This window comes from Pseudochaenichthys georgianus, chromosome 16, assembly GCF_902827115.2.
Source record: "Pseudochaenichthys georgianus chromosome 16, fPseGeo1.2, whole genome shotgun sequence".
Lineage (NCBI taxonomy): Eukaryota > Metazoa > Chordata > Actinopteri > Perciformes > Channichthyidae > Pseudochaenichthys > Pseudochaenichthys georgianus.
In genome coordinates this window covers 40,500,931-40,513,092 of record NC_047518.2, presented here as the reverse complement: position 1 = coordinate 40,513,092, position 12,162 = coordinate 40,500,931, and the positions used below count along the sequence as shown (strand labels likewise).

At 41.2% G+C, this 12,162-nt stretch overlaps 1 protein-coding gene across 1 annotated transcript in view; it reads left to right on the top strand.

Moving 5' to 3' along the window:
* The first annotated feature begins 9,323 nt into the window (after window positions 1-9,323).
* The window catches only part of ddr1 (discoidin domain receptor tyrosine kinase 1), a 61,672-nt gene continuing 58,833 nt past the window's right edge, over window positions 9,324-12,162 (top strand). The window contains exons 1-2 of the mRNA XM_071205970.1: window positions 9,324-9,662; window positions 11,140-11,261. Of these exons, the coding sequence (XP_071062071.1) occupies window positions 11,260-11,261 (2 nt within the window). The 5' untranslated portion in view covers window positions 9,324-9,662; window positions 11,140-11,259. The remainder of the gene's footprint in view (window positions 9,663-11,139; window positions 11,262-12,162) is intronic.

Sequence of the window (12,162 nt, the reverse complement as noted above, 5' to 3'; positions counted from 1 at the left end):
CGAAGAAGAATGGAATAGGCTAACAAGTGTGCCACTCTCTAACGGTTTCAACATGAACTGTACCGAAAATAAATACCTCACGATGTCTATCTAATTATGAATTTGCTTTACTTTCACGGAACACATTTTTGGTGATAACAAACAAATGTAACAACATATTTACCAACACATGTTCTACGCCACTACATACTTACATTTAAATGTGTGCTGCGTCGGTTCAGCCATTCTCCGCAAGGGTTTTTGAAATTGGTCCGTGCGCAAAGCATTGTGGGGATTTTAAGGATGTGAAGTCTACCCATGTGCAGCCTCGAAATTTCCCCCAAACCAAGGACGCGGCCTCAGTGGAATTCCAAGTATGCTGGAGATTGGAACAGTCCTTCGGCGGCACTCGATGACGTAGCATCCTTGAAATATTGGCTTGGAAACGAGTATCCTCGAGATTGAGAAACGGCCAGTAGCTGCCGGGTCCCGCATGAGCTCAGACCCCTCCTTTTTTTTCAATTTTTTTTTTAAACTTTATACCCAAAATCAGCACTTTTGAAACAGGAACTGAAATAGAGGGATATGAGGTATGGCTAGAATGAATGATCTGTTTGGTATTTTGAGCAAAACACTTCATAGACATGTATTTAATATATTTGTATATATCTGAGACCTATGCTATTGCCTAAAAATAACATGATAGGTGACCTTTAAGTGTATTATATAAGACAGCAGAACAATATGTGTGTATGTGTGTAGTATAGTTTACAAATGCTGGTTTAGTTTAATACATTAATTACAAATTCGGGTGTCCAGCTACTCCATTTAAGAAAAGAAGAATAAAAGTGGTCTAAATGGAAACCAAAAAGAAAATCAAGGCAGTCTACATAAAATATATGGATCTTCGTTTGTTTATTTTCACAATATGGGCAATGCCTCGTTTTAGTATGCTGCTGTGAAATGTCTCCAAATGTAGGATCAATAAAGTATATCTTATGTTATCTAAGCCTGGTGTGGAGGGAGCACTGAACAAACTGAAACGTTGACTTTAATTAAATGTATTGTGTCAACACATTTCACATAACTGTATTAGGTTAGAAGAAAGCATAATATCAAGTTTAAATAAATAACATAATAGGTTCAACTTAATATTATTGTCTTCAACTAACCTAATACAGGATATTATTTACATGAAGTGTGCAATGCATACGTTTGTAATGGATTACATGTAATGAGATATAGGTGATCAGGACGTTAGGGAAGGGGTGAGGGAAAAGGGGAAGTAAAATGCTCGAGGGGCACATGCGAAGCGAGAGCGACAGTTGGAGAGGAGCCTCCCAAATGCCATGCCTCCGCTCCTCTGTCAGATGTGTGTGTCCATGTGTACAGAGGGGGTTTCTGGAGAGGGGGGGGGGCAGGAAACCTGACTCCTAAAATGAGTCAGAGGAAGAGGAGACACAAGCGCTGCTACAGCTGAGAGGGTCTCCAGGGACTCCAGACTGTGTGAGGGGTCATCTCATACTCCACCCCCCCCCCTTACACTCGACATCTCCCACCTCCCCTCTACCTCCCTCCCACCTCCCAACATTCCCCTGACAACACTGAGCTCATCGCACTTCACACACTCCTTCCAGCTGCGTGGTCACCGGGACACTCACCGGATTTATTTCAGGAGATAACAGAGTCTCCTTGAGTGAGTGTGCATGGTGAAATGAATCTGTTGAGTTTCAAAGACATGTGCTGCGTGTACGAGCAATGATTGGTCCCTTTATTGATCCCACATTTGGAAATGTTTTCGCCAAAGCATTGAACATAATGTGAAAATAAGAAGAGTAGGAAATAAACAAAAAGTCAAATGTATACATGTTGAAGGACCAAAAGAACATTTTAAAAGTAGGATATTATTTACATGAAGTGTGCAATGCATATGTTTGTAATGGATTACAAACTTCACACACTTCACCAGCTGCGTGATCACAAGGGACACTTTATTTATTTCAGGAGATGACAGAGTATCCTTGAGTGCACGGTAAAGTGAATCTGTTGAAGTTATTTCCTGTGTTCCAAAGAGTGGTGATAATGCTGGGAAATAAAGTCATTTCCTCTGGCGGGATCATTAAAAACACATACTCACTAATTGTGTATTAATTGGTCCCTTTTTGTCTGAATAATCAACACTTTAAAACTCGAAAACATCTATTAAATGGGCCACATATCCCTTAAGCCTTTGCGACCAAAAAAGGCAATCATTATTCAAAGTTAAAATGATTATAATTAAGGGTTGGATTACTAGCACACATAAAGTAGAAGTCACAAACGGCCATGGAACAAAACAGAAGTAGAAGAAGCATTTGTTTTGCAAGTGTGGAGGCCATCTTTGTATATCGAGAGAATAAGGAGCTTTCCATCCACAGGCAATTAGTAGCTTGACAGCAGTACGGCTAGTTAGCAAGAGAAACGTCTGGCAAGTACGGAATTGTTTAGGACTTAATGTTTGATAGCATCTCTGCACTACCAGAACAAAATAAATGTTGAGTGCACGTGTTGCCACAACGTTTTTCGACAAACATTTGGTTCCCAGACGATGAAACCTAATAACTTTTCAGATCCCCAGACTTTCGGCTCAAAGAAGAGCAGTGCCAGAGAAATGCGTCACACAGCTGCTAGCATACACTCTTAATCTTGTGTACAAAAAAAATCAACAAGCCAAAAATAGAACAACAACAACAGGAAGAAAACGGAGACGACTGAACAAGTCAGAGAGCTCTGTGGAAAGTGAGAGGAGCCGACAGGACCGTTTCCCTCTTTCCGAACACCTAAATAGAGAACTAGAGGACCCTGACCCCCACCCAGGACCCTCCCGCCTGGGGAAGACGCTGACCCCGTGACCCCTGACACCTACACCGCTCACAGATCCTCTCCGGGGGCCAATCACATATAACCTGCCCGGGGCCTGGGACACGGATACTGACGGAGCCGAGACAAGTCTCAGTAAACAGACATGAGGGGAACACAGGCAGAGATGGCTAAAGTAAACACATCCTTTACTCAAGTAGAAGTACAGATACTCGTGTTTAAAAATACTCTGGTGAAAGTAGAAGTACTGACTAAACTTCTTTACTCAAGTGAAAGTAAAGAGGCTTTGAAGTGTACTTCAGTAAAAAGTACCCATAACTAGCAGCTGTTTTAAAGAGTACCCGACCTCCCTTTATATTAATAGAACAATAATGTCTTTGTTAGCTAATGAATGTTTCCATGCTGAACAACGGCAACATGACAACGTTTCCATTGGTCCCTCTTCTTTAGAGAAGACCAGGAAGTGATGGATACACGGATCGTGATCCAACCAATAGGCACGCAATGACTCTAAAGAATAATGACCACGCACCAAACACACATTCAGACTAAAGGAACCAGCTGTTTGGGAAATGAGAGAAGTAGAAAGTGACAGGTATTTGAGTTCGACATGTGAGAAGTAGAAAGTACAGGTATTTGAGTTCAACATGTAAGAAGTAGAAAGTACAGGTATTTGAGTTCATCATGTAAGAAGTAGAAAGTACAGGTATTTGTGTTCAACATGTAAGAAGTAGAAAGTACAGGTATTTGAGTTCAACATGTAAGAAGTAGAAAGTACAGGTATTTGAGTTCAACATGTGAGAAGTAGAAAGTACAGGTATTTGGGTTCAACATGTAAGAAGTAGAAAGTACAGGTATTTGTGTTCAACATGTAAGAAGTAGAAAGTACAGGTATTTGTGTTCAACATGTGAGAAGTAGAAAGTACAGGTATTTGTGTTCAACATGTGAGAGGTAGAAAGTGCAGGTATTTGTGTTCAACATGTAAGAAGTAGAAAGTACAGGTATTTGGGTTCAACATGTGAGAAGTAGAAAGTACAGGTATTTGAGTTCAACATGTAAGAAGTAGAAAGTACAGGTATTTGGGTTCAACATGTGAGAAGTAGAAAGTACAGGTATTTGAGTTCAACATGTAAGAAGTAGAAAGTACAGGTATTTGGGTTCAACATGTGAGAAGTAGAAAGTACAGGTATTTGAGTTCAACATGTAAGAAGTAGAAAGTGCAGGTATTTGTGTTCAACATGTAAGAAGTAGAAAGTACAGGTATTTGGGTTCAACATGTGAGAAGTAGAAAGTACAGGTATTTGTGTTCAAGATGTAAGAAGTAGAAAGTACAGGTATTTGAGTTCAACATGTAAGAAGTAGAAAGTACAGGTATTTGGGTTCAACATGTGAGAAGTAGAAAGTACAGGTATTTGAGTTCAACATGTAAGAAGTAGAAAGTACAGGTATTTGGGTTCAACATGTGAGAAGTAGAAAGTACAGGTATTTGAGTTCAACATGTAAGAAGTAGAAAGTACAGGTATTTGGGTTCAACATGTGAGAAGTAGAAAGTACAGGTATTTGAGTTCAACATGTAAGAAGTAGAAAGTGCAGGTATTTGTGTTCAACATGTAAGAAGTAGAAAGTACAGGTATTTGGGTTCAACATGTGAGAAGTAGAAAGTACAGGTATTTGTGTTCAAGATGTAAGAAGTAGAAAGTACAGGTATTTGAGTTCAACATGTAAGAAGTAGAAAGTACAGGTATTTGAGTTGAACATGTAAGAAGTAGAAAGTACAGGTATTTGAGTTGAACATGTAAGAAGTAGAAAGTACAGGTATTTGGGTTCAACATGTGAGAAGTAGAAAGTACAGGTATTTGAGTTCAACATGTAAGAAGTAGAAAGTACAGGTATTTGGGTTCAACATGTGAGAAGTAGAAAGTGCAGGTATTTGGGTTCAACATGTAAGAAGTAGAAAGTACAGGTATTTGAGTTCAACATGTAAGAAGTAGAAAGTACAGGTATTTGGGTTCAACATGTGAGAAGTAGAAAGTACAGGTATTTGAGTTCAACATGTAAGAAGTAGAAAGTACAGGTATTTGGGTTCAACATGTGAGAAGTAGAAAGTACAGGTATTTGTGTTCAAGATGTAAGAAGTAGAAAGTACAGGTATTTGAGTTCAACATGTAAGAAGTAGAAAGTACAGGTATTTGGGTTCAACATGTAAGAAGTAGAAAGTACAGGTATTTGTGTTAAACATGTAAGAAGTAGAAAGTGCAGGTATTTGAGATCAACATGTAAGAAGTAGAAAGTACAGGTATTTGGGTTCAACATGTGAGAAGTAGAAAGTACAGGTATTTGAGTTCAACATGTAAGAAGTAGAAAGTACAGGTATTTGGGTTCAACATGTGAGAAGTAGAAAGTACAGGTATTTGAGTTCAACATGTAAGAAGTAGAAAGTACAGGTATTTGGGTTCAACATGTGAGAAGTAGAAAGTACAGGTATTTGAGTTCAACATGTAAGAAGTAGAAAGTGCAGGTATTTGTGTTCAACATGTAAGAAGTAGAAAGTACAGGTATTTGGGTTCAACATGTGAGAAGTAGAAAGTACAGGTATTTGTGTTCAAGATGTAAGAAGTAGAAAGTACAGGTATTTGAGTTCAACATGTAAGAAGTAGAAAGTACAGGTATTTGGGTTCAACATGTGAGAAGTAGAAAGTACAGGTATTTGAGTTCAACATGTAAGAAGTAGAAAGTACAGGTATTTGGTTCAACATGTGAGAAGTAGAAAGTACAGGTATTTGGGTTCAACATGTAAGAAGTAGAAAGTACAGGTATTTGAGTTCAACATGTAAGAAGTAGAAAGTGCAGGTATTTGTGTTCAACATGTAAGAAGTAGAAAGTACAGGTATTTGGGTTCAACATGTGAGAAGTAGAAAGTACAGGTATTTGTGTTCAAGATGTAAGAAGTAGAAAGTACAGGTATTTGAGTTCAACATGTAAGAAGTAGAAAAGTACAGGTATTTGGGTTCAACATGTAAGAAGTAGAAAGTACAGGTATTTGTGTTAAACATGTAAGAAGTAGAAAGTGCAGGTATTTGAGTTCAACATGTAAGAAGTAGAATAGTACAGGTATTTGGGTTCAACATGTAAGAAGTAGAAAGTACAGGTATTTGGGTTCAACATGTAAGAAGTAGAAAGTACAGGTATTTGTGTTAAACATGTAAGAAGTAGAAAGTGCAGGTATTTGAGTTCAACATGTAAGAAGTAGAAAGTACAGGTATTTGAGTTTAAAATGTAAGAAGTCAAAGTAAAAAGTTTTCAGAAAAATAAGTAGTGGAGTAAAGTACTGATACCAGAAAAATGTACTTAAGTACATTAACAAAGTATTGTATTTGTACTCCACTACTTCCCACCTCTGAACACAGGGTGCATGAGCTGCACACTCTCACACATAAATGCATGTATGTTTAAACCAAACCCGAGCCTGAAGTCACACATGCACGTGAAATAAGAAGGTATTTCATGTGGAGGTTTCGTTGACCATCGCAAATCAGAGGCATTTATTGTTTTTTGGGTATTCCCAGTGAAAAGGACACGGGTGGAGAAGTTTCAGAGAGTAGTATTCCTGGTATGTGGTTTTACGCCGGTTCAACGTACTGCAAGCTTCACATTCTGCAACTGATCTGTGTTGTCTGAACCCTGCAGCCCGCACAGCTGTCAGACAGGGGGTGGACAGTGTGTGTGTGTGTGTGTGTGTGTGTGTGTGTGTGTGTGTGTGTGTGTGTGTGTGTGTGTGTGTGTGTGTGTGTGTGTGTGTGTGTGTGTGTGTGTGTGTGTGTGTGTGTGTGTGTTGAAACATGTCTTTGAGTTGAACACTTCCATTTCCAATTCAGATGTTTGTGTTTTTTGTGACTAAAGTGAAGTAAGAGAGGTGATACATTCAATCATCCGTCATCCCTCTTGAATAGAAGCTGCAGATGAAAATGGTAATTTTCTGCTGAATGCAATGACTTTTTTTTTTCTTATTTTAAGCTAAGACGTTCTATAACTTTTAACAATCTTCTATCTCTTTCGAAAAGCTAATTTCTTCTACTTGACAGACTATTGATGTTTTTGGAAACTCAAGTGCTTTCTTGTCCTTGCTGACTCATAACATTATACAACTTGAACTTCTCTCTCTTTCCCTCTCAGTTATTTTTCCCCCTCTGCCTCTCAGAGTGAATTCCTCGCAGGATCAGACCTGCCTTTTATGCTCCGCTGGTTTTCACTTAAAGGGAGAATGAGTTGAGAAGGGGGTTGACAAAGGGGGTGAAGAGACAAGAAACTAGAACTCTATTCTGGTACATTTTAAGATAAGATAAGTTAAAAAAAGTTCTGGGCAGAGAGTAAGTGAGATACACAAGGACTCGGAGCGAGGAGGTGCAGAGTGTTTGGTAATAATAATGAAAAAGGTCATAATTTCTGCCAAGGGATTTGCAGTTGCTCGGACAACGAACAAAAGCAGAGCCTGTTTGACGATGTGCTCGACTGAAAAGGCTGGGAAAGAAAAGGGAAAGGAGAAAGAGAGCTGAGAATTACAGCGGTCATTAGCAACATCATTTCTGGGAATCAGAATGAGCATCCTGGATAGTAACTCTCACAACACCCATAAAGATTTCTTCTTCGTCTGTTTATTTATTTTTTTAAGATAGATAGTTACTTGTTTATCACATTCTTTAAAAAAAAAATAGGGACTCCAGAGAAACCGAAAACATTAACAAATCGGCTAAACAGAAAAAACTCTGCCTGCAAGATTAGTTTTATGCAAAGGATTGAAGCAGGCAGCTTAAGTATTACACCCCGAGAGAGAGAGAGAGAGAGAGAGAGAGAGAGAGAGAGAGAGAGAGAGAGAGAGAGAGAGAGAGAGAGAGAGAGCGCTCGGGTTTGGTGCAGCTCTGAATTGAAAAGTTGTGAATGGTAATGATATGCAGAGAGAATGAGGCCAGGCCAGATGAAAGTCCAGTCTTTATAAACACAAAGACACAAGAGGGAGAAGGGGGGAGGAGGGGTGAGGAGGGAGGAAGGGTGGCCTGACGACAGCAGAAAATAGTATAAAAAGTCAAGATTTAGAGTGGAAATAAGAAGAATAAGAAGAAATTGATCATTAGCATTATATTTGTGTGCCTGTACATGCAGCTCAGTAACATTTTGTATTATTATAGTACTATTTCTGACTAATTAAGTACACCCCTTGTATATCATTACAGTGAATATAGGATAAAAACACACATCAAATGAACAAACAACTGTAGTTTAAATAGCATCTTATATGTAACACATGGAATCAGTAGAGGAAGTTGTATTCAAATAATTGACTTAAAAGTAACAACATGTTCCATTACAAGTAAAAGTCCTGAATTCAAAATCAAACTCAAGTTAAAGTTACAGAAATGTTAGCAAACACACGTACTTAAAGGGTAACGTGTGCAAGAACTCAGCGTGCAGAATATCTGCTGCCTACAGTTGTAAAATGTCGAGCAGTGAAACGTTCCCGTTCCTCTGAAATGCAGCACAATAGTCTTTTCACCACGGCATATCATTAAATAAATCACTTTGCTGACTTTATTTCAGTCAAGCATATTTAACTTTCTGACGGAACTGCCTCTCAGAGGTTTTCCTCCTCTCAGCAAGACAAGTACCAACGCATACTAGAACTCCTGCACAGCCTTTACGTGTCAGTGCGTGCGTGTGTGTGTGTGTGTGTGTGTGTGTGTGTGTGCGTGCGTGTGTGTGTGTGTGTGTGTGTGTGTGTGTGTGTGTGTGTGTGTGTGTGTGTGTGTGTGTGTGTGTGTGTGTGTGTGTGTGTGACTTGCTCAACTTTGATATAACTCAGTCAGCATTAACACACATATGGCTCTTTTCAAACATGAATTCCCATTTCCCGGCTGCTTTGCCTCCGGGTCCCATATCAACAACTCTGCTGGTTCCAGCTCCATTGCAGTGCTTTACTGCAAACCCTTCAATCTGAGTCATTATAGCCCCGGGGCAGTAATGGTATACAGTTACACCGCCAATACTCTGTAATAAAGTTTCCTTTAGAGGTAAATACCAATGCAGGAGTGTTGCAGGTCCACATTAAACGGCCTAGGCCAGATTCTGAGAGGCATAACTGCCAGTTTACAAGTTTACATTATCAAAGAATCCCTTTTAAAACATCTGAGTGGCTTATTTCAAACATGTAAAGGGTTAACAAGGTGAAAGCAGTCCGCATGCTGCTGTATCATATGTCATATTCCCCAAATCACAGTAACAAAGACTCCCCCCTCGCCCCTGAAGGCTGGATTTCTTCATACAGTGTTGTTAGGGTCACAGCTCCCGCCCACCGAGAACTCTGATTGGACGATGGCTCTGCTGGAATATTCAATCAGACACCTTGCTCTGCGCTGTGATTGGACACAGCCGGTGCAGTTATGTTAATGAGCACCTGGTGGTGAGGCTGCTGCTGCTGCGGGGGATCAGATCCAGAAAGGCGGCCGAGAGGAGCAGGGAACCCCGGTCCGTGTCTCGCTTTCATTCTTTAGATTCTCCCTCATTGTCGACAAGTTTTCAAAACATTTTTTCCAAAAGCGTGAAGTAACAGACAAGCTCAGTGTTAATTTCCAGTCGCAGTTTTCGGATATTTTCTTGTTTTCCGAGTTTTCCTCCCACACAGAGGTCGTTCACTGAGCGCAACAACTGTTCCGTGTGGATTATTAAGTGGACGTGTGTTGTTCGGGACAAAACACAGCTTTACTACCACTAACAAAGACTTCATTTGAAAGTTTGGACTGCTGTCAACGCACACTTCTCCGTGTCTTTTTAGGTAAGTGGTGACAAACTCCTTTAAAAAAACGCGCACTTTACTCCATAATAAGCGGCTATAATAATATTGTAGCGGATATTTCCAGCTGTCTGCCTGCCTGTGTGTGTACTGTGTGTGTGTGCGTGTGTGGCTTGGCGTCTAAAAGTCTCGGTTCAAGGCGGGCACGGAGCTCTGGACGCCGGCCACGGGCTGCTGGGAAGCGCCTATGAGGTGTACGTTTTGCCCCGCGGTCTCCACACGTTTTTTCGTGGAAGATGCATATTGGTATTAACCGACTGCGTAGCTGAAATACTGCCACAGTGTACATCATGATCTACTCTCAGCTCAAACATCTTGCTAAATGTGGGTTCTTGGCAGCAGGGAAGACATCATTCAGAGTCCTGGTCTGTGCCAAGGCTATTGCTTTCACACGTTTATCTTCAAAATAGACTTTTATTTCCTCCATCCTGCCTGTCATCAATTCCAGTTTGTTCCCACTGCCTTTCACAATAATATGGGTTTGCTTAAGTTGTCACCAGTCATGCTTTTCTTTCCAGTCTGCTGAACTCATTCTTTACATTGCACCTCATTCACCAACACACACAGAAACCTCACAAGTCAAACAAAAGTAGTTCCCCTTGGCTTTAAAACTGCAGCCGCCGTGATGAATGGGTCAGTGAAATGTGTCATGTTTGGACCTCCATGCGTCCAGGTGGTGGTCATCATCACACCCATCATTAACCCTTTGACCTCTCAGCACGGCAGGTGACCTCAAATTAGACTATCTGCTCTGGTTTCTCTCACCTCTGGCCCTGATGCTTTTCCTGTGGGGAGCTAATCAGTCAGCACAACCAAACCTGAAACCATGGCTGGATGCTGCAGAGGAGAGTGTGTTGATACAGAAACACCATTTTCAACTTCTTGAGACGAGCTGCCAGAAAAGTTTGGACTTTGAACTGAATACAGATTTTGTTTTTTTATGAGCCAGAAAACAGCGTTGGGGAGAGTAAATCAATCATGTGGTAAATAAATGATTCCCATCTTCTCTGTGAAATGGCTGGAGCAGCATCAAGTAAAAGTTATGCTCATGGAACTGCAGATTTTCCGCCTCGATTTGTTTGTGTTCGGCAGAAAGAGACGGGTGAACATGTGGGAGGAATGGCGTGTTTCTGTTGAAGGCTTGTTACCTTAGTGTTTGCAGAGAGGTGAAGGTGGCCTGCCTGATGGAGGGCTTACAATGGGCTTTAGTGTGTGCGCCGTCACCTTTCCCACCATGTGACATCTGCACATGTGGGTAGTTTGATGGCCAGGAGCATGCAGCAGAAGAGGTGTAGCTTTGTTTCTCTACTGGGAGGAGGAGGTTTGGGAGCCCATGCTATTGCCAATAGATAGAGGCAATACAAGGCAATTCCTCCCCATCCCTCCCTCTCTGCCTCTCTGCCTCTGTGAAAGCAGGGCATAAAGTGAGGCGGAGCTCTGAGCATGTACACTCTCTCAGTAAACAGGGCTGCTGCCGGTCTAATGGGCGTCTGCTGCTGAGGCTCCCCAGCAGAGCTGCCTTCCATCAGCTGTGCAGTCCAGCAGAGGAGAATATATGAAGTAGCTGGATATACCTGTTATGTGAGTATAATTGTACATGCACTCACTTGGGGAACATTACTTTTTACTGATTTGTCCTGGCTGGCTTAGGAGAAAATGACGTTAATTGCTCAACGTGATTTGTGAGGAATTATGCACGCAGAAAAGTAATTTGTCTTTGGGAACATTTTCTTTAGACGTTTTAAGACGTTGCAACTATAAAGTGTCAGTAAGATGCTTTTATGTAGAAGACGAATTACTAAGATGTATCTTTTAGTTTCGCATTAGTGCTGCCGTTCAGTGACTGAGAACAGCCCACATGCATGCCGTTGTGCAAGAACACACACACACACACACACACACACACACACACACACACACACACACCCTCTCTCTCTCTCTCTCTCTCTCTCTCTCTCTCTCTCTCTCTCTCTCTCTCTCTCTCTCTCTCTCTCTCTCTCTCTCTCTCTCTCTCTCTCTCTCTCTCTCTCTCTCTCTCTCTCTCTCTCTCTCTCTCTCTCTCCTCAGAGGGAGCCCTGCTTTGTGGGGTCTGGTTGATCATTGACCTCAGTCTGTTGTCCGTCATCTGCCTCATTGTTTGGCTGACAGCCATTGTTTGTGTTTCTGGTTTCTGGTTGTTGTAGGTGGATACACATTCAAAACTGAATAGCTTGTGTTGCACAGTTGTCTGATCTTAATGGCGATGTTGTAACCACATGAAAGCGAACAATGATGATAATGGTGTTTTTCCTTTTAGGCCACTTCTTCCCATGCCATGTTTTATTAGGCAGGAGCTCCATGAGATTCTGTGCTTGCTCGTAATCGTCTCCCGACAGACCTAACAGGAAGGCCAGTGACAGATTTTATTTAATTTCCCGACACGGTTTCTCGCCTCCGCAGTCCCCTGCAAATGGGACATGTCACCAATTGAAGGCAGGACTCA